This window comes from Mustela nivalis (genome assembly GCF_964662115.1).
Source record: "Mustela nivalis genome assembly, chromosome: 9".
Classification (NCBI taxonomy): Eukaryota; Metazoa; Chordata; class Mammalia; order Carnivora; family Mustelidae; genus Mustela; species Mustela nivalis.
The window spans coordinates 102,503,103-102,526,442 of NC_139028.1; the positions used below are offsets into that span (position 1 = coordinate 102,503,103).

General features: G+C 37.6%; 1 protein-coding gene and 1 long non-coding RNA gene across 10 annotated transcripts in view; one reads left to right on the forward strand and one right to left on the reverse strand.

The window, feature by feature from the left end:
• Positions 1-23,340, reverse strand: part of CKAP5 (cytoskeleton associated protein 5) — a 108,258-nt gene that overhangs the window by 36,695 nt on the left and 48,223 nt on the right. For all 8 annotated transcript variants that reach the window (XM_082747448.1, XM_082747444.1, XM_082747449.1 and 5 more), the window contains exons 9-22: positions 17,219-17,323; positions 14,119-14,208; positions 13,832-13,996; positions 13,131-13,259; positions 12,401-12,583; positions 9,487-9,600; positions 8,869-8,979; positions 7,836-7,928; positions 4,687-4,872; positions 4,129-4,223; positions 2,206-2,263; positions 1,992-2,117; positions 473-612; positions 148-322 (exon numbers count right to left, since the gene is read on the reverse strand). In XM_082747448.1, coding sequence (XP_082603574.1) covers positions 148-322; positions 473-612; positions 1,992-2,117; positions 2,206-2,263; positions 4,129-4,223; positions 4,687-4,872; positions 7,836-7,928; positions 8,869-8,979; positions 9,487-9,600; positions 12,401-12,583; positions 13,131-13,259; positions 13,832-13,996; positions 14,119-14,208; positions 17,219-17,323 — 1,770 coding nt within the window. The remainder of the gene's footprint in view (positions 1-147; positions 323-472; positions 613-1,991; positions 2,118-2,205; positions 2,264-4,128; positions 4,224-4,686; positions 4,873-7,835; positions 7,929-8,868; positions 8,980-9,486; positions 9,601-12,400; positions 12,584-13,130; positions 13,260-13,831; positions 13,997-14,118; positions 14,209-17,218; positions 17,324-23,340) is intronic.
• Positions 321-22,367, forward strand: LOC309873040. Of its 2 annotated transcripts, none has more exons than XR_014316164.1 (3): positions 321-408; positions 4,319-4,409; positions 21,546-22,367. It is a non-coding gene; the product is annotated as an uncharacterized lncRNA (long non-coding RNA). The 2 variants fall into 2 exon arrangements; XR_014316165.1 differs by having other exon boundaries at positions 326-408; positions 4,299-4,409.

A 23,340-nucleotide genomic window follows, 5' to 3' on the forward strand; every position in this document is an offset into this window, starting at 1 on the left:
AGGCACACTTAAGAAATTAAAGGATTTCCAGTTTAAAGCAAATGAAGTGACCACTCATTTTTTTTTGTAGGTGAAGATGATTAAAAAGGAACTTCTTGCAGGGAAGAGGGGAGGGAGAGCAAAAGAACAGGCATATGTTCTACATACCAAGATTTTATTTGAATCATTGAGTCGGCCTTTCAAGGCAGTTGGTAGTTCACCTATATTCGGCTGGATAAATTTTGCTTCATTGATAATAGCTGCCACTTCATCTAAGCCTTCTTTCCTGATCTTCCAGTTCTTGTCACCAATCTTAGAAACCAACTCTGAAGTGATTTTATCACTGAGAAAGCAAAAGAGAGAATCTTAATTCCAGACTCCTAAAGAAATAATGATGTCACAGAAGTACTCTTGACTGAGGAAGAGAAGGTACCATTAAGAATTCACTAACAAAACAAACAAAAATCCAATAAACCACTTGCAACAAACCTACCTGATTTCCGTCCTTGGCAAAAGATCCACAACATCAGTGCCCACCTCATCTGGTTCATCTCCATCTTCTCCTTCATCTGTACCACTTATGCTGTGTTTGGAAATCCCCCTGGTTGGAGCAGGTGGGCTCTGTCCTTGCATCTACACACAAACAAATCAGTGAGGCTAATGAACTTGAATGGTACGAGAGCAAACAAGTTAGAGAACAGGCCTATGTCAAACTTTCCTATACTTTCATACTACTACTTAAAATTCATAATTCACTATACTTTTATACTACTTAATATTCACAATACTACTTAAAATTCACTTTTATTCTACTTAATATTCACAATTCACTATACTTTTATACTACTTAATATTCCTATACTTTTATAATGCTTAATATTCACCCCCCCAAATAATATATATATATATTTTTAAGAAAGGGGATACATGGCAGAGGGATAGAGAGAATCTTAATCAGGCTCCACACCCAGCACAGAACCTAACACAGAGCTTGATCTCATAACCCTAAGATCATGACTTGAACCAAAATCATGAGTCAGACGCTTAACTGACTGACTCACCCAAGGGCTCCTAAATAGTACATAATTTAATTTCTACTTAGATCCCAAATTTGAAAGTATATGATAAAAGGCATTTTTATACAAATCTACTAGAATCAGACCTTTCAATCATGAAGCTGTCTTTTTACTTGGATGCCCAAGAAATACAGAGCAAGTCTGCCCAAACCAAGCAATTCTGATTAGAAAGTTTATTCAAGGAAGGCCAAGTTTCTTTTTTTATTTAAAACAATTTAGGGGGGCGCCTGGGTGGCTCAGTGGTTTGGGCTGCTGCCTTTGGCTCGGGTCATGATCTCAGGGTCCTGGGATCGAGCCCCGCATCGGGCTCCCTGCTCCGCAGGAAGCCTGCTTCCCTCTCTCTCTCTCTCTGCCTGCCTCTCTGCCTACTTGTGATCTCCGTCTTTCAAATAAATAAATAAAATCTTTAAAAAAAAAATAAATAAAATAAAATAAAACAATTTAGGGGCACTTAATGGGAGGCTCAATGGGTTAAAGCTTCTGCCTTCCGCTCAGGTCATGATCCCAGGGTCCTGGGATCGAGCCCCGCATCAGGCTCTCTCTCTGCCTGCCTCTCTGCCTACTTGTGATCTCTGTCTGTGAAATAAATAAAATCTTAAAAAAAATCAATCAATCAATCAATAAACAACCAAAAAACCAATTTCAAATGTTTAAATGTTGACATACTTTCTGAACAGGCAATACATTTAAAATGTTTGATATTTCAAAGGTACAAGAGACAAAAAGAGGAAAATCTTCCCTCCTATACCACAGCTATTCAGCTGTCCTCCTCATAGACAAAACCATTAATTTCTTAAGAATTCTTCTCAGGGATACTTATATATATAAAAGCAAATACATATGTATTCTTCATTCTTAAGGGTTAAAACCTTAAACTTAACTCATATGAGCATTCTCAAGTCTACCAATGAATTGTATCATGTTTGGAATCTTTACCTTCTCAAATTCTGCATCTATCTGGGATAGAAGGGCAGGCTTCTCATCCTCAAAGAACATTCGTAAAGAGGGACCAACATACAGATACATCACACCAAGCAGGGTGATGGCCGAAGTCCTCACAGCCTGGCAAACAGAACAAAAAGAACTTTGCACATGAGAACAGAACCACAAAGATGGCTGCAATGTTCCTACATATGTGGTATGTACTCACTGGGTTTGTTGCAGCAAGAGCGGTCTTCACATTGCTAATGAAAGCTTTCACATTCAACCTAGAAGAAATAACATTTAGAATTAAAAACAAATAAATGAAACCCTCAAAATACTCAAGAGTCTTATAAAGCCAGACTCTAGGACTGGCTCCCGCTGGCTATCTCCCCCAGTCTCACCTGTTCTCTCGCTCCACTCACCTACAGGGAACATTAAATACTGTCTATGTGCTCATTACTCCTAAATCCCAGTGGTGACCTCTCTTCTGAATTCTAAATTCATATATCCATACAGCCTTTGTAACACTTCCATTTGAATGTACAGATGTCCCATATCTGTCAAGACCAAAACCTTTGACTGTCCACATCCCAAACCCAAATGTTGTTCTTTCCACAGTCTTCCCTGCCTCAGTCAAGAGCCACATTATTCTTCCACTTGCTCAGGCCATCCTTGCCTCCTCCTTCTCTTCTACTCAGTATCCTGTTCAGATCTTTCAAATACGTTCTGAGTCCTAATACTTCATCTCCACAAACTACGTCCAAGCCACTGAATTTTCTTGACAGGATTATTCCAATAGCTTACTAATCAGTCTTTTTGATCCTCACTATTTATTCTGACTACAGTCCAAATGATACTATTACTCTCTCCTTAAAACCATCTAATGGTTTCCAACTTACTCAAAACGCCGAGGCCCAATGTGACCTGGCCCAGTTCTTTCTCCCATCTTATCTCCTCCCACAACCCCCAACTTATTCCCCTCTACTACCTATTGAAGAATAATCACTCCTTGCTATTTTTGTTTATTCTTGAGATTTTATTTCTTTTATTTCAGAGACAGAGAGAGAAAGCATGTGCATGAGTAGGAGAGGGGCAGAGGGAGAGAGTGAGAGAGAATCTCAAGCAGACTTTCCACTGAGCACAGAGCCCAACACAGGGTTTGATCTCACAACCTTGAGATCATGACCTGAGACCAAAAGTCGGATGCTGAACTGACTGAGCCACCCAGGTGCCCCCAAGTAATTGTGTATTTGGTTGAATGTCACTTGAATGATAACTTCTGAGTAGTATTTCCTTGTTCGGTAGAATGTAGAAAACTATTTTGCTTTTTTTTGGGGGGGGGGGGTGTGTTTAAAGATTTTATTTATTGGAGAAAAAGAGGGAAGGAGAGAAAGTACAAGCAGGGTGAGGGGCAAAGGGACAAGTACACTCTCAGATGAGTGAGGGGCCCGATGCAGGACTCAGTCCCAGGTCCCCAGGATCATGACCTGAACCGAAGTCAGGTGCTTAACTGACCGAGTCACCCAGGCACCCCTAGAAACCTATTTTGTAAGACACTGAGAAGTATAGTATAAAAAACAGCATGTCACAGAGAAAGGCAACTGTATAGCAGTTACAGTATTTTCTCTTGGAACCAGAATGCCTGGAAATAAATAAATCTTAAAAAAAAAAAAAGTGCCTGGCATAAAGTAAGCTCTGTAAAATTTTGTTAAGTAAATAAATGTGTTCAATATGCAAACAAGTTTGGGAAACAGTGGGTTAATAAAAAAAGTTAGGCAAGCTTCTCTGTTGAATGACCACGAGAGATGTTAATTCACCAATATGCACGAAAGCTCTCTAAACAAATGTGATTATATGCAGTCATTTCCAAATGTATTTAACTAGAAATCCTTGGAAGTAGCTTTTCTGAGGGACAATTATTAACACTTAAGGCAAAAAAATTACTTAGAGCGCTCTAATGTTAGTGGTCATGAAAATGAAGGATTATGAGCCAATATAGACTTTTGAGAAAAAAAGGTAGTTTTATGTAAATTAGATGACCCAGCTCTGGTGTCTCAGAAATAGCAGAGATGGCTACAATAAACAGAATCAGCAGTCAGAGATAGGCACAATATTTAATTATTTTGTACCTGATTTCTTTCTGACTTACCCAGAAAAACCAAATTCTTTGATTGCATTTGATAGCCAATTCAGAGTTTCTGATTGATTCTTGGGATTCTTCTGTGAGAAAGCCATTGACATAACCTGAAGCAAAAAGAGAGAGAAAAAAAAAACACCAAAAATAAGTATGTGGTTTTTTTTTTCTTGTCTTTCTCAAAGAAATATGGTATGCCATACAGGTAGAAGTGGATGAAGCATGGTTTTTCCAACCCTGACAGAACTGCAAGAATGCATTAGGAATGAAATATTCAACTTACACAAGAAAATGAGGTAAGTGACAGTAGTATTAAAAGCACTCTGGACTTTACAACTTTTCATTAGTTATCACTCTGAATTATAATGTCTTAAGAGAAAATCACTCTCATCTTTTAATAGAACACTCTTGGCCAAGATAAATTCTAATTATCAGGCAACAGTATATTATTAGACGTAAAGATAAAAATGCTGGTTATAAAAATGGTTTGACTTGGGAAGAAAAGACCTACAGTTTAATTAGTAACTTAAATTAAAATGTGGGAAAAGTTGGGGAGAGACCTCTGTCACTAACCTGTTCGGCTGTCCAAGGCAACATGCAAGCTTCGGCTATTGCTGTCATAGCTTCTTTTGCATTGTTCCCACATTTCACATCTCCAATCTTATCCACAAGGCCATCCAAAACAATCTGAGCTGAAGTTTTGGAAAAATTCCCCTTCTGGGCAATCAAAGCAACTATGTGAAGCTTCATCTGCATCACCTGAATAAGGATAAGCATCGTAAAGTTATGAGTAAGCCCAAAACATTGATTTACTTATTTTTATAGCAGCCTGAAGGTGTAACACAGGGACAACTGAGAACATGACCAAACGAAAATTGACCACTCTATCCATTTATTTATTTATTTATTTATTTATTTTAAAAGTAATCTCTACATCCAACATGGGCTCAAACTCAAAACCCCAAGATCAAGAGCCTCATGCTCTACTAAGCCATAAAGATGCCCTTAAAAATGACAAGTTAAAACAAAGAAGCAAAATAATTTTTATCCTGTTATATAGTACTGAATACACATCCTGAAATATATAATAAATGACCAAACTAACTGTATCACTCAGAATTCCCACTAACATTGCCCATAAAAAACTATAACCCTCATGGACACATACGCACAACAGAACTTGAGAGAGTTAAAGAACTTGTGGATTTCTAAGTGGAAGAATGAAGAAGATATGAACACCATTTAAAGGTGTTAATGTGATGGCGGCAGATGTATGGCTCTTGGGAGCCCTCTGGCCTTCAATATTTCTCTCTGTGCCATCTGAACATTTAAATAACAGGAGCTGGTGAAGATGTACAGAAATTAGAATTCTCTTGTACTACTAGTATGAACGTAAGATGGTAAAGTCACGTTGGACAACAGTTTGGCAGTTTTTCAAAAAGTTAAACATAGTTACCATATGACCCAGCAATTTTACTTCTAGGTACGTACCCAGGAGAATTAAAAATATGATCACACAGGGGCCCCTGGGTGGCTCAGCCAGTTGAGCGTACGACTCTTGATTTTGGCTCAGGTCATGATCTCAGGGTCATGAGATCAAGCCCTGTGTTGGGCTCCATGCTCAGTGGGGAGTCTGCTTGGGATTCTCTCTATTTTCCTCTTCCCCTCCCTCCCTCTCTCACAGGCTCTCCTTCTCTAAAATAAATAAATAAATCTTTAAAGAAAAAAATGTGCTCACACAAAAACTTGTACATGAATGTTCAAAGAGATAGCCACAAAGTGGAAACAATACCAATTCCCTTCAACTTATAAATGGGTTAATAAAATGTTCTATATCCATACATGGGCGTATTATTTAGTGATACAAAAGAATGTAGAACTGATGCATGCTACCAAAGAGGTGAACACTGATATATTATGCTAAGTAAAAGACACTTCATCACATGGAATGTCTAGGAGAAGTAATCCAGAGACAGAACAGAGTAACAGTTGTCCAGGGTCTGGGGCAGGAAGAAATTTGGGGAGAAAGAGAGTGACTGATGATGGGTATGGGGTTCTTTCCAGATGAAAACATTCTAAAATTATAGAGTGGTAGGAGCTCCAGAACTCTGTTAATACACTAAGAACTAATACACTAAGAACTGCTACACTTTACACTTCAAAACGGTGAGTTTAAAGTTGTCATAAAGAAAAATACATATATATAAAATTATCCTTTGTTATCGATCTAACACATAGGAGGGTAATAGCTCTAATCAGGTATGCTTTTTCACCTAAGTAACTGCACGAAGAGGGCTTTTAAAAGCGTGTAGGGGAGGAGGGCAGCACAAGAACCTCTTGGTAGAGGAGGCTTTGTGGGGCTGGATGGAATGTTCGAGGGGCTGGAACAGTGTGTGCGAGGAAGCCAAGGATCCTAAAAAGACAACAAGAGGTGGCAGAAGAGAAGCAAGAAAGAGACCAGCGGGATGCCAAAAATAAACCTGACATATTTCAAACTTTTGTTTCCATAAGGTGTATGAATATCTAGAGGAAAGGGAAACTTTTCTCCTTTTCCTTCCTGTATCACTTTCTTTCTTTTTTTTTTTTTTTTTTAAGATTTTATTTATTTATTTGTGTGAGAGAGAGAGAGTGAGAGCGAGCACAGGCAGACAGAGTGGAAGGCAGAGTCAGAGGGAGAAGCAGGCTCCCTGCGGAGCAAGGAGCCCGATATGGGACTCGATCCCAGGACGCTGGGATCATGACCTGAGCCGAAGGCAGCTGCTCAACCAACTGAGCCACCCAGGCGTCCCACTGTATCACTTTCTTATACCTCCCTTTAGACCTACTCTTTAGACTAATAACAGCACTGTTAAATTTCATCTCTATTATCTCTATTACAGTTACTATGCTAAACTATGTGGTAATTTTTCACTGGCAATTTAAAGATCATTTATCTCTTATCCAGACAAATAAGAAACTTGTCTCCCGGCTTATCCCTCTCTTGCATATGTGAAGATTAGGGGGCTTCTAGGCCTAACTAACCAGGAGAAAAATGCATATATGTAAATTACACAAACAACATATAAATACTACTTCCAGGGCGCCTGGGTGGCTCAGTGGGTTAAAGCCTCTGCCTTCGGCTCAGGTCATGATCCCAGGGTCCTGGGATCAAGTCCTGCATAGGGTGTTCTGCTCAGCAGGGAGCCTGCTTCCCTTCCTCTCTCTCTGCCTGCCTCTCTGCCTACTTGTGTCTGTCAAATAAATAAATAAAATCTTAAAAAAAAAAAAAAAAACTTCCATATACATAAACTCCCAGTTACACAGATCTACTTCTGTGTTTAATCAAAATGCACACACTCCACTGTTTACATTTCAAATTAGATGACATATTGGTTGATTTTTTTAAAAAAGGCTAAAAGTCATTACCAAAACTATACCTCTCTCACTCCATAGGATGATACGATGGAAATTACCTCAATGAAAGATACTAAAATTCCCAATTAAAAATTACCTGAAAATGAAACAAGATGGAATCGGGAGGGAGACAAACCATAAGATCTCTTATCTCATGAAACAAACTGAGGGTTGCTGGGGGTGGGAGGGGAGGGAGAGGGTGGCTGGGTTATAGACATTGGGGAGGATATGTGCTATGGTGATTGCTGTGAATTGTGTAAGACTGATGATTCACAGACTTGTACCCTTGAAGCAAATAATACATTGTATGTTAATTAAAATAAAATTACCTGAAAATTGGTTTCTTTCCATCCAGGTTTCTTGGCCAGCATCCTCACTAATGCCTGGCATGGCATTTCAGTTCGATCCATTAGTTCAACAGCCTTAAAGTAAAATAATAGACTGAGAGTTAAGGGGTTAATGATTAGCCAGGGAAGCAGTACAAAAAAAAGTCAAGTAGGTGACTTGAAAGAGAGGGAGGAATGGAAACAAGGAATGTTACAGAGGGAGCTTAGACAGCTTTGTTTCTTAAGTTGGATATTTGATACATAGTTGTTTTATATTAATACCATTGAAACTCTTCCACCCACCCACCCTGCATTTCAGAATTTCAACAAGAATATATTCCAAGGAATATCACCGTAACACTGCATTTGCCTAGTGTGTGGCAAAAACTGCTTATACATATTTTGAGTTATCTGATTTTCCTAAAAACATATAGCAAAGTAGGATAGGTTAGAAGTAGTTAAGTATTAAATTTCAAAGATACACAAACTTGGGTCTAAACCTGATAAGTGTGGCACATGCAGGACTGAAAGCCAGGTCTCCTGCTTTAAGTCCCAGTGCTTTTGTGGTTTCTACAAACTCTTCTCATTAGAATCAGAGTAAATCAAAAGGAACTACCATGCACAGATTTCTGAAAGGAGCTTCTCATACCAAGTAATAATGTCTGTTCTTCCAAGAATCGTGACAACGAAGAGGGAAACCGAGAAATGGATGAGGGGTTTGAGTGGAACTATCTGTTTGCCTACTGAGTTTAATGAACAAATACCGTGATATTAAAATGCATCTAAATCTTGTAATTCAGACTAAGCCTACTTTTCTTAAGTATTAAGTTATGAGCTTATAGAAGCCACAGAAAGCAGATATTGAGAGATAAACACTACAGAGCTAAAAAAAAAATACCCCCCCAACTTATCTTTAGTTAAGACCCTGAAACATGTTCACTGGATGTGAAACAGTGCAAGCAGGACAAGCACTTTTGTCAATTTCATTGCTTCTATGTAATGACATTTCACATCCAACTCAATCCCATGCATCTACCTTTTGGAACTCTTCCATACAGGCCAGCCTTTCCTTCCAGTTACTGCTGTCCAGAAGCTGTATACAGTTAGCGGGAAGGACAGCTGAAGCTTTTTCTTCACATACTTCTACCTGTAAGATACAAAAACACTAAAATTAAGAATTGCTTAAGGAGAGGAGCACCTGGGTGGCACAGTCGGTCAAAATGTCCAATTTCTAGTTTTATCAACTCAGTCCATGCTCTCAGGGTCAAGAGATGGAGTCTTGTGTCAGGCTCACACTCAGCGCAGAGTCTGTTTAAGATTCTCCCTCCTTCTGCCCCTCCCCGTGCCCCCGGCAACATGCTCCCTCTTGCTTTCTCTTTCTAATAAATAAATAAATCTTTAAAAAATAAAAAAAAGAATTGCTTAAGGAAACAGATAACAAGGATTGTAAAAATACCCCAGGCCAAACTACATGAACACTCCACAGGTTTGCTATAGTATCTGAGGCTTCTATCCTACTACCATAAAGGGCAAGTTCATGAAGGCACAGTTTCAATAAACCATGTTGTAGAACTCCACAAACAAAGAATTCAAATCTTATAGGAACTGACTTTCCGTGCCTTTAGAAGTTTGAGGCACTTTGCAAAATACTGACCGAGAGCTCAGGTTCCACTATTTCTTTGGTCTCCAATCCTTTCTTGTTCTTGGTTCCAGTGCTCCCTGCACCTCCTGGTGCAGCTGGTTTCCCCTTCTTAGGTGGCCCACCAGCCTAAGAGCAATTAAAAAAAAACACACACACACAAAAAAAACTAAACCACTTAGGATTTTAGAACAGCGTTTTTTCAACTTTTTTGGGCCAGAGATTCCCTGAAAATTTGTTTTAAAATGAGGGACTACTCAACCAAACAAATACAGGGTATTTTTGGTACCCAGGGAACTTAGCAATTTCAAGGGCAGGTAGACCTCTTAAAGGCCATCCATGGGGAAATCTGCAGACCCCATTAGTAAGAAGACCCTCTAATTCAGAATGAGCTACAGATAAATGAAATGAAAATGGACTGGAATTATACTACATTTACAGATTAATTTGAGAATTAACATTTGATGCCTTTAAATACCTCTAAATCTTTCCTACACTAGTAAAGGACAGCTCCTAACTTCCAGCAGCTACCCAATACTTCACTACAAGATACCCCAATAACAGGAAAATATATCATTAACTCAATGTAGAACTACCTAATTTTGAAGGAATAGAGTGGTTGTTATGGCAATGGCAAGTGGTCTAGTTATGTTGAAGATGGCCACAGAAATGAATCTTTTTATTGTTGTAACAGTTCTTCAGCTGGCCTACTTTTATTTTCCAAGTATATGACCATATGATCTACAAAGTGGTAACTCTGCCTTTTCCTACCTCATATTAGGTTTTACTTTATTATCTAATTGTAGAATGTTATTAAACAATAATGGAACCAGCAGGCATTTTTTGTTTTACTTCCCACTTTAATAGAAGTACTAGTTTTTCATCACTCTGAAGCATGATATTGACTTGTGGCTTGCCAGGTCTACTGCTGTCTATAGATCTCTCTGTATGTATTTAGTCATGTCAAAGTATCCAACCATTTCTATGTAGTTAAGAATTTTTATCATGAAGATATGCTGAAATCTATTATATTCTTTTACAGTGTCTGAAATTAGATTTCTTTTTATCTCTTAACTAAATCTTAAATTTAGTTAAGTTTTTGAATATTAATATTGAACCATCCTTGCAATCTTGGAATAAACTTCAGTTGGTCATACTTTTTATTATACCTACTGGCTTCTATCTGCTAATACTCTATTTAAATATCTTGATTTAAACATCTTGATTTAAATATCCAGTTTTGAAAGGTTACAAGAAAATCACAGTTTATCACAAGGCACACAGCCAATGGCAGTAATGTTAATACGGTAACACACATCACTATTCAAATCATTCCTCCTGTCTGTTTTGGATATTTGTTAAACTATGCCCCAAACCTAAAAAAAAAAAAAGAAAGAAAGAAAGAAAGAAAAGAAAAAGATAAAATGCAGAGGGTCAAATTAGTCCCCAACATCCAGACCTCCTCTGAAACCAATGTTATCTTGAACATAATCTGAGCATTTAAGGTGTAGTTAGCCAAAACAAAAAACCTGTTTTTTTAATCAAATGAAACCTCCAATACCTGCCAGTTCCTATCAGCAGTATGATTTGGCTGGTTCGTAATAACAATCTGATAGAGAGTTCATTGTTTTCTGATCATAAAAACAGAAAATTCTAAACTCTTTGACTAACCAGAACACCTCTTCTGGATCCTTTCCTGTAATAAATAGCACTCTGTATAGAGTACCTCAATTAATAAATCTCCTATTTTTCTTTCTTTTTTACAGACATATATGTTTACTGGCTTAATAGGACATATTGGTAATAAGTCTTTTCAAAGGAAGAATGAAGCAGGTTGCTCCCCAACTTTTTTTTTTTTTTTAAAGGATTTTTTTGTGTGTTTAAGAGAAAGCTAGCCAGCATGGCAAGGTTCAGCAAGATAAGAAAAGGCCTTAAGGTCCTGTGCCCAGGTCATTGTCTAGAGAGGCAATAGCTGGTGAGACAGAAGGGAACCGCTGCTAACCCCACATGAGAATGCTGAAGAAACAGCAAAATATGAATGAAAGTACACAGACTGTAGTTGGAGACACTTGGGTCCAAATCCCAGTTCTGCAACCCTAGCCATTCACCAAATGTGTGCCCAGTTCCTGCTTCTGCCAGAAACTCGTCTGTGCATATGCAACTGAGCAGTGATAAGATCTTTATCCTTTAAAGTTTACGGGATGATGTGGGTTGACAGAATAAACAAACAAGTGAACAAAAAAATACCACAGTATACTGTGCAGAATACTTAACCTTGCCGAGTCTCACTTTCCCTTTCTGGAAAAATGGGAATCACAAAACACCAATTTCATGGGTTGTTTGATGATTAAATGAGATTACTTAGGTAAAACACTTTCCAAAGTAATGCTTTATTAAACACCATTTCTCTCCCCTAACTTCATGTTAGGGTTCAGGGTGAGGAAAGGAATAAGCTTTCTGCATCTATAGTAGATAATTTCATGCTTCAGTGTCCACAGGACAAATGTTCTTTAAAATAATGCCATATTCACCTTTAGGCATTTCCCTCTTCTATGCTTGTACAAAGGTACATGACCTTGACTGGTATGTAGACTTGGTGATGTGATTTAGCAGTCTTATTAGCAAAATGACCAAGGTGATACTATTAATATTAAGTGCCTTGCCACATTTTCTTCATTTAATGATACTTTATGATCCCTCAAAATGGGCTCCTGTACATTCATTACCATTTTTAATTCTATTATGAGTTTACTTAACCAAATGTATTGTTGGAACACTCTTGGTTGATGGATGTTTTGCTATATTTTTAATGTGGTAATGAGTTCATTTCTCAAATGAAATCGTATCGGAAGGATAATGAACCTGAGACTCAGATCCTGCCTTACTAAATTCTAACTTTTGAACTATATTTTCCGTCTCATCTATTAACCTTAGTAGCAGGTGCCTTTTTTAAGGGTCCTGGTTTGGGTGCTGAAATGTCCTTTGTGTCCTTATCTCCTGCAGCCCCTGAAGTGGCAGTCCTTCCGGCAACAGGCTTGAAGTCCTTCTTATCAGCAGCTAGTCCAGCTTTCTTACCATGTACCAGCTCTACTTTTTCTGAACATTCTTTGATCTAGAGAATGAAATTAAGGTGAATATCATTAAGCCCAGCTCTGAAATATTATCACTACATTAGTGCTTAATAACTCACCTAAACCACAAATATATGAGAATTCAGAAAGTTTCCTTTTCAGGAGAAATAAATTATTCACTTTCTCACATTTTATTTCTACACAAATTAAAATTATAATAAACATACAACTACATTTCTGACAGAAAACATTCATATTTAGAAAGGTAATTTTCCAGATACTAGAACCAAATTTATCTTAAAACATTCTTTTTACCTCCTCTATGAACTGATCACTCAGCTTTTTTTTTTTTTTTTAATAATCTGAAAGCTATTTCTATTCAAACCTCCACGGTAGCTTCAAATGAAATTTAAATCCTCAGAAGCTATGTTTTTACACTCTAGGCCTGAACCAACACTAGCAAATGAAATAACTTTCCCAAGCTGACCACCATTTTTGTCTTCATGAAACAGACAAAATTGAAACAAAATCATAATACACAGAGATAGATTATAATGAAATCAGACAAAAATCCAACCCCTAACCTACCTTATCAAGCTTGAGTTTGTCCACATCAGCTAGGAATGGATTTACTGCTTTTTCACCCACCACTTTCAATGCAGTACCCAATGCTTCAAAAGCAGCATCTCTTACTTCAGGAGCAGAATCATTGATGTGCTGTGGTCCGGAAGAAGCAAAATGATCTTAATCCAAGATATTTTAGGTCTTACTGATTTTAATTCAGACTGGTGATTACTGAATAAAGAACTTGCTTTTTACAGTTTACTGAAGCTAAGTGTAGCTTTCCTTTTGCCAACTAACAGTTACTCTTTCATATATTCTTTTTGGGTTAAGGAAACCTCTGGTAATCCATTCAGCAAATAAGTATTTCCTTTTCCTCCTACCCTCTATTTAAAATGCCTCATATGCAAATGATCTTCAAAGATTCCAAATTGTATGCCTGTGTGCTTGGCCAGATCCAGCAGAAAACCAGTGTATGGGCCAAATAAGAAACAAAATGTTTAGCAGTTAGTGGAATCATAAAGCTAACTTGTATTTTTCTTTGAGAATAGGAACACAGAGTACAAGAATTTGGATTCAGTTTCCAAAGCTACAGAGGGTCTGATCCTCAAAAGACCATAATCTACTGATATCCGTAAGTCAAGTAGTTTCCGTTCATAATTAATATGGGAAAAAAAAAACTTCCCTAAGTATAAAAAATTCCCCCAATTCCCAAGAGAAGTCTATACCTTAAGTAGAGCAGCACAAAAGGGCTTTAGCAAGCTCTTTGGCAGCGTAGAAGCAGTGCAGTGGCGGAAGCTTCTTGCAATGAAAAGAGATGTCTGCTGCTTGATGGTTGGATTTTTATTATCCATGACTGCTAAAACATCCTCACTGATGTTCTGCAGTGTGGTCTTTAGAAAAGAAAACATGGTCAGTGAGCTTTTCTTCATTGTAAGAATAATCAAAATATTACACTGACAAAATTTACATTAGATGTCAGTACGCACACATGTGTGAGTCACTCATGACTTACGGTGAGGAAGATTGCATCGATTGCCTCCTGCAGGGCCTGTACCACTTGAGGCTTCTTCTCTTTGAATTTTTCCAAAATGGTTGGCACAACCTGTAAAAGCAAACAGCTGGAATATTATTTTGCTGGCAACGAAAAAAAACAAGGTACTGGCATGCTACATGAATGAACCTTGAAAATATGTGAACTCAAAGAAGCCAGTCATAAAGGACCACATATATAGGATCTATTTAAATGATTCCCTGAAATGTCAAATCCGCACAGACAAAAGTAGATCAGTGGCTGCCAGTAGGGAGTGGTTGCTAATGGGCTGAGGGGTTTTCTGGGGGGTGATGAAAATGTTCTGGAATTAGATGGTCATGAGAGTTCCACAACCTTGTGAATATATTAAAACCACTTAATTATACACCTTAAGGGGGTGAATTTTATAGTATGTAACTTATATCTCAATAAAGCCATTATTAAACAATGTTTGGCATTACCGAAAAAAAGTGAACATCTAAGTTGGATAAAAAGTCATCTACTTTCTTGAAGGGCACAAGGATCTTATGCCACAACAATTAAGGGTTCCCATTCTGTACCATGGTAGCAGTGCTTCTCAATTCTTTTTCTGCATCTACATCTTCATGCAACCATATAACCATTTCTATCAGTAATATCTCTTTTTATTTTTTTTTATTTTTTATTTTTTTTTTTTAAAGATTTTATTTATTTATTTGACAGAGAGAAATCACAAGTAGATGGAGAGGCAGTCAGAGAGAGAGAGAGAGGGAAGCAGGCTCCCTGCCGAGCAGAGAGCCCGATGCGGGACTCGATCCCAGGACCCCGAGATCATGACCTGAGCCGAAGGCAGCGGCTTAACCCACTGAGCCACCCAGGCGCCCCAGTAATATCTCTTTTTAGACAAAAAGATTCTCAACTAGGTGGATTTAGGATAGTGGAACAGGTATAGTATATAATTTTTCTTCCCCACCTAAGATTCTGATACACTTCACTAGTCTGGGGAAGTCTCCCATCCCCTTACGACACTAAGAAAAAAAAAAAAACAGTACTAAAAACCGTAACAACTTTGATCAGAAGCATAACCTTTTATTCAAATACTAAGTTTAGATCAATAAAGTTGGAATTTTTATAATTTTTATCTTATAAACCAACTGTAATTCATAAAATATTTATTGAATACCTAATATATCGAATGAGTGCCAGGCACCGTGCTAGCAGGCAAATTAAATTTTTTTTTTAAGATTTTATTTATTTATTTGACAGACAGAGATCACAAGTAGGCAGAGAGGCAGGAAGAGAGAGGGGGAAGCAGGCTCCCTGCTGAGCAGAGAGCCCAATGCGGGGCTTGATCCCAGGAGCCCAGGATCATGACCTGAGGCAAAGACACAGGCTTTAACCCCCTGAGTCACCTAGGCGCCCCTAAAGTTGTTCTTTAAGGTCCACGAGATATAGCAAAGCTCAAAGTCACCCAAAAAAATTTTTTTAAGATTGCACATAAGTGATCGAGACCAGATGGAATATAGTTTCCATGGAGAAATATAAAAGACTTTTTAATACTAGGAGTTAGTTATAAACTTGAAAATCAAGATCATTTTTATATATATTTTACAAAAGAGAGCTTATAAATAGCTCAAGAAAATAAACCTGAACCATTAACATGCTTGACATCAAATACTGTATATGATAGTTTTTTGTGTTTTTTTAAAGATTTTTATTTATTTGTCAGAGGGAGAGAGATTACAAGTAGGGAGAACTGCAGGCAGAGGGGGAAGCAGACTCCCCACTGAGCAAGGAGCCCTATGCTTACTGAAACTGAAGTATATTCTTTTTTTAAAAAGTACACTAATAGGGCGCCTGGGTGGCTCAGTGGGTTAAGCCGCTGCCTTTGGCTCAGGTCATGATCTCAGGATCCTAGGATTGAGGCCCGCATCGGGCTCTCTGCTCAGCAGGGAGCCTGCTTCCTCCTCTCTCTCTGCCTGCCTCTCTGCCTGCTTGTGATCTCTGTCAAATAAATAAATAAAATCTTTAAAAAAAAAAAAAAAAGTACACTAATAAGTAACACGAAAACGACCCAAAGCTAATTAGCACATGGATTGCATATATACATATAAGTATTGCATAATAAATATTATTGCTATTAAATACTTATAGTTTTATTCCAATTCATAATTTCATGTCTAAGGGTTTTATGGACCCACATTTTTATTTCCCTGGTAACAAGTTAGTCATAACTTATTTTTATTTGGTAGTGTATTTTTTTTCCAGTTAAGTTCTTTGCATTTATTTTTAATGCTATGAGTAAGCGAGCTCCAAATACCATAACTGAGCTTAGACATTAACTTCACAACATAAAACTGACACATGACTACAAATTATGAGGAGCCTCTAAAAGCCATTCTAGGTGATAAAATGATCAAGTGGCTAGCAAGTTCAACCCTAAAGCTTAGTAGGGTCAATTTTCAGGATGCTGCACTATTCTAAGTAATTCAGACCAGATTCAGAGGCCAATTGACAAATGCCACAGTTAAAGAAAACATCTCAATTTATTAAAACTGTTACCAAACTTAAGTGCTTCTAAATGTACACAAAGAGAGTATACTCCACAAATGGCTCCAGTCACATTTCTTAGAATAAATTAAATTGATACACCACCAAGAATGTAACCTATATAAAATGTCTCAAGTATGTAAGTAAATTATTATTTTTTAATAGGAAAACACAATATAATATATTGTATATATTTTATAACCACTGTCCAGGTGGTTATCGCAAGTTTCATTTTATCCTGTTATACTGCATATAATCTTATAAGAACAAAGCAAAATATTAATAAGTAAGTAAGTAATAAGCAAATCAACTCAACTAAGTATTTAGACTGTGTACCTAATTTTCTATATAAAGCTAAACAAATTATTTACAACCAACAACTTTACTGAAATGTTGTGAGGGGTTATGCTCAATATTAATAAAACTTAGCAAAAATTCACTTTGTCCAATAAATAAAGATCTATTACAAAGAGCTGTTTTAAATCATAAAGCAAGCTAGCCTGCCACTAGTAGTAATGCTCTCAATTTATATCTAATAAGGAGTGTTACTCACGTGTCCTGCATACTGTCCAAATTTCTTCCTTAGCCCAACAGCCAGGCCAGTAAGACATTTTGCTGCCAAAGCCACCAACATGACATTGGTGTCCTTTCCAACAACCTACAAAGAGAGGGGAAGAAAGGAAAACAAAACAGTCACAATTCTGTAGAACAGAACTAAAAATGCATTCTTAAAAGAACTCTGCAAGCTGTTATGCTAATGGATAGCCAATTTTGTTTCCTACAAAAGAGGAAAAATTCTTCCTTGACTATTTCAAATTTGAGGGCGTCCTTTTCACTCTGTTTAGTCTCCTATCTTCAAATTCTACCAGTAACACATACATAAAACCACAACTTCACATAGCTAACTCTCCATCCATGGTAGTCTGGGTTGTCACCATTGCACAACTCTGCAGGAGGGGACTCTGATATTGGCAGAGAAGCTGCAGGGCTGCTGACTTTGCTCTGGGGCAGGAAAAGCCAAAAGACAGTGGATCTCAGAAGAAAAACACCACAGGGAAAAGCTCCAATGTTTATATCCAAGGAGCACCAGTAGAAGCTGGTACAGGTACCTTCAAGAAGTCCATGGGGACTCTAAGTTGCAAATTGCATTGCAACCTTCCCTCCGAGGGAACTTCTGGCCTTGCGGCTGCCATTTTAAATACCTAATGATCGTCAAGTGTGCATTTCGAGTCTCTTAGCAGAGTTCTCTCCAGCATTATTTATACCACCACCCTGCTTTCACTCTTTACTCTTTTCCCAGGTGGAAATAATGCTTCGATTCCATCTCGGATTTTATTTCATCCCAAAGATCTTGAATTCCATAAGCAGAATGATTCCATAAGCAAAACGCTTCCTTCCTGATTCCCTGAATTAAACAACCCCTAGTGCATAGTATGCAAGGAAGTTCCAGATGGCACTTACATGCACTCCCTAAGTGCTAAGGTATAATGATTAAGAGGCAAGATTAGCATTTATTAAAAACAAATTAGATGCCATAATTTTACAGGTGCTTTATAATATCAAATTTTGTAGACTTCAAAAATTAAATACAGATTAACTTGCTCAAGGTCAGAGCGAGCAAATGCGATGTGACATGATTTAAACCCAGCTATTTTGACTCCAAAGCTTTTGTTTTCTTTACCAAAGCATATTCACACTATAAATTCATGTTATGGCAAATTCATTTTTCTTATAAGAGGGATAAAATCAGGGTCCTAATAAATATTTTGTTAAATCCCTAACTACTATAAATTCATAGAGAAAAAGCTTCCATTCAGTTCTGTATTAAACTCACTATTGGCATTTATAAATGTTTGCTCTTTTTCTTAAACCAAAAGAACAAGTCAGGAATTATTTAGATGCAAGACTTCATATTTAGCATATAAATATATATTCTAGGGATGGTCACTGAAAACATGCCAGACCCCATTCCAAGAAATCTTAGTTCAATGAATCTGGGATGGGATTTGGAACTACTATTTTAATATAGTTCAAAAGAAAAAGGCCATTAATCATTCCTATTCTTGGGAGAACAGCTCTCATATCCACCATGAGAGCAAAGACCGGTGGGAGCTGAACCCTAGACAATGATGGTCCTGATGGAAAGTCTTGAAGAGGATCCCGTGAATCTGTTATAGTTCAAGATGGTTAAGCGTTTGAATGAACTTATAGGTGAGTGATGGACCGGGTCTGTCTGTCTTCAACACTCATTGTCAAACATCACAGTTTGATTAAACAAGTTGCTCTAAATAGGGAAATGGGAGTGGGCAAGGTGTAATGTCTTTATTTTTAAGAAAAACAGCATACACATGGGCAGGGGGAGGACTCAATCCAGATCTGAAAATCTCCACAACTCTGTTCTAGACTAGGGAAAGGAAGCTATAGCTCACAAAGTTAATTTAACCAAAATAATGGGAAATATTCTATAATTAAAAGTGCTGGGGGGTGCCTGGGTGGCTCAGTGGGTTAAGCCTCTGCCTTTGGCTCAGGTCATGATCTCAGGGTCCTGGGATGGAGCCCCACAAAGGGCTTTCTGCTCAGCGGGGAGCCTTCTTCCCCTTCTATTTCTTTCTTTTTTATTTTTTTTTAAAGATTTTTATTTATTTATTTGAGAGAGAGACAGTGAGAGAGAGACAGTGAGAGAGAGCATGAGAGGCGAGAAGGTCAGAGGGAGAAGCAGACTCCCCATGGAGCTGGGAGCCTGATGCGGGGCTCGATCCCGGGACTCCGGGACTGTGACCTGAGCCGAAGGCAGTTGCTTAACCAACTGAGCCACCCAGGCGCCCTTACCCCTCTCTTTCTGCCTCTCTGCCTGCTTGTGATCTCTCTCTCTGTCAAATAAATAAATAAAATCTTAAAAAAGAAAAGTGCTGGGACTTCTCCCACAAATCTCAGCGACGGCCCCTCTGTAGTCAAAAATCCACATATAACTTCTGACTCCCCCAAAACTTAATTACTACTACAGAAGTCTTTCTGATAACATAAACAGTTGATGAGCGCATGTTTTATATTTGTATTATATTCCATATTCTTTTGATAAAGCTGGAGAGAATAAAATGTTACTAAGAAAATCATAAAGAAAATACATTTATAGTACTGTTCTGTATTCACTGAAAAATATCCACATGTAAACTGACCCATGCAGTCTAAACCTGTGTTGTTCAAGGGCCAGCTGTAATTATCAATTTATATTTATTTTCAATAGTAATTTAAGCCACTAGTTAATAGTAACTAAAACAAAACACTCAATGACAAAATCAGAAATCAATGAAATCCACCATGTTTATAAAACTACAATGAATATAAACAGGAAGGGGGGGGGGGTAAATGTAGAAAGCCCAAGTGAAAAAAAGGTTAATACCACAAAAAAAGCTAGCAAGCAAAAAATATAAATAAATAAATAAATAAATAAAAGCTAGCAAGCATATACAATAAAATACCTTGAAAACTCAAACCTTAAAGATTTAAAATATCTACCAGCATCCACAGGTAATTGGCCAAGTCAAAGAAGATATTGGGGGGAAGGTAGCGTAAGGGGTAGGGGGAGAAAGTATCTTATAAATGAGAGAACTATATGAAAGATATATATATAATGAAAGAACGATAACTTCCTGTGAAAACAGCAAAGCCCACAGACTATGCTAAGCCATGTGACAACCTGAAAGAAGACAGTTTAAGAAATAATTTCCAGGGGGGATATGGAGAGGGTGGTTGGGTTATGGACATAGGGGAGGGTATGTAAAATGGTGAGTGCTGTGAAGTGTGCAAACCTGATGATTCACTGACCTGTACCCCTGGGGCAAATAGTAAATTATATGTTAATAAAAATAATAAAGAAAAAATAGAGATAATTTCCAGAATACCAAAAGGAATTTCAAAATGAGTAGTTCTGCATTACTTACATTAAAGGCAAAAAACTGGGAGCTTAGTGGGATTACTTGATAGAGTCAACAGAGCAAAGAGACCATTTATGGATGGATAAGGGATCCATCTATAGCCTATTCAGTCTCATTCTCTTACATTTCCTCATTTCCCCATTTTTGACAAGTCTCTGTTAAGTCACCATAATATGGAGATGAAGTTTGTGTTTACATCCAAGTAAAATCACATAAAAATTTTTAAAATGCCTTGTTCCTGGTTTATTTATACAACTGAGGTTAACTTTTCATTGTTTTAAATATTTTAGTCACAAAATTAAATTTCTCTTTACTTGTTTGTAAGCCTTTAATCACCCCCCCACTCCACCATGGGAAGAGGGAGAAGTTTCTCACAGAAATCTATTGTTTATGACTACTCAAATATAAAATCCATATCCTCTCTGTAAAGAATATAACAAGAGTTTATTTATATTCAAATACCAAGAGAAATCACAAAACAGTATTTATCTGAACAGCTAATTGTCCTAAGAAAACGCATGTGGAGAACAACAATTAAGATTTGTATCATTATGGGGGCGCCTGGGTGGCTCAGAGGGTTAAGCCTCTGCCTTTGGCTCAGGTCATGATCTCAGGCTCTTGGGATTGAGCCCCACATCGGGCTCTCTGCTCAGCAGGGAGCCTGCTTCCTCCTCCTCTCTCTTCCTGCCTCTCTGCCTACTTGTGATCTTTGTCTATCAAATAAATAAATAAAATCTAAAAAAAAAAAAAGATCTGTATCATTAGATAAGACAAAAATAAAAGCTTTAATCTGAGGCACTGAGAATTCAGGGACAAGTAATAAGACTAGAGATAAAAATTATACACTGAAATTTACAGAGAGAATCTTAAGTTCTCAATGCCACTAGAATCTCATTTCCCTCTCTTAGTGCCTTTCTACCTTTTATCCTTCCTCCCATGCTGCAGGTTGGTGAAATCTTCTCCCTCTACACAACTACCTTCTAATTAATCTTGCCTGGGTTTGGGGCTCTTCAAGATTAGAAGACTGAAGACTAAACAAGATTGGGAAAAATCATATCTCTGCCTCCATGTCTCACTTGGAGGAAAGCATGGGAAGTGGACTATAAGAAAACACAGCCCATCCTCATTATTCACGGATTTTATATTTGCAAATTCACCTACTTGTTAACATCATCACCCCCTGAATCAATACTCGAATCACTCTCCTAGTCATTCATGGACAAGCACAGAGCTGTGAAAAATCTGAGTTGCCTGGTGTGCATTTTACAAGCTGAGAATGAACGAAGCAACACTGCCTTCTTATTTCATTTTTCCATTTTTGTAATTTTTTTTTCCATTTTTGTAATTTTTCTTGGTGCTTTCACTGTTTGAAATGGCCCCTGAGTGTAGTGCTGAAGTGTTCCTAAGTGCAAAAAGGCCTGACACAGAAATTACTTGTGTTAGATAAGCTTTGTTCAAGCACGAGTTATGGTGCTGTTGGCCATGAATTCAGTGTTAATGGATCAATAATATATATTGAGACCTCTTCAAAGAGAATAAAACAAGCTATGTATTGACTGATGGATGAAAATGTTGAGACCAAAGAGTTGGAGAACCCTAGCCCTGTGTTTCCTTAGCAGCAATTGGGTCAGTATTCACTAACTCAGTGTTGTGGTGACTTTAAAGAACATGGCTACTATGAATAATGAGAATTACTGTACATACATGTGCATACAACTAGGGATTAACTCCCCACACCATTCTAATCCTCTGTAATTTTAGGCCGAAGAAGCAAATTAAAAAATTTTCTCTATTCAAGAATATATCTTTAGAGTTTGTTCTTAAACTATATAACTATACCAGCAGTATTTGATCTATACTTTCAGATTTTATGAAAAGCCACTACATACAAATTTATCAACCAGGAGCAAAAACAAAGAAGTATTTCCTAAAAGCATTTCTTTCTTACTTAGCACTTGCCTGCTTTTTTTTTTTTTTTAAAGACTTTATTTATTTATTTGACAGATATCATAAGCAGGCAGAGAGAGAGGAAGGGAAGCAGCCTCCCTGCCGAGCAGAGAGCCCGATGTAGGGTTCGATCCCAGGACTCTGGGACCACGACCTGAGCTGAAGGCAGAGGCTTTAACCTACTGAGCCACCCAGGTGCCCCAAGACTTGTCTGCTTTATAATGACCACACATCCTTCACTTTACATGCAGATATACAATGTGGGATCATTTGTTATCTAATGGGAAAATGTTCTTCATATTTAACATCTGTCCCATTAAATAGAGCCAATTTAAATAGTTCACCCTATAGAACTAAAAAATTAGAATATTTGGTTCTACATCACCAAGACCCTCTTTTTCTTGAGATTCGTATATGCTACTAGACCACATAAAGCAAAATGATAATAAATAAAGACTGAAAATCAATCCCTCCAAACTAACCTAGGGCAGGCATTTTAAACAATCCTTTACAAGGATAAGCCTATAATTAGAAAACGACTGATAGGGTTCCTTAAATGGAAATGTAGTTGTGATAAAAAAAAGATGACTGATGGGGAGAAACTCAAAGGCCTGGTCTGTTGTCAGGTTACCAGTGTTGACACTCTTCCCACTTGTCTTCCTCCTCTTCTTTTTAAAAAAGATTTCATTTATTTATTTATTTGTCAGAGAGAGAGCGAGCGCCCACATGCATGCACACACACGTAGGCAGAGTGGCAGGCAAAGGCAGAGAGGGAAGCAGGCTCCCTGTCGAT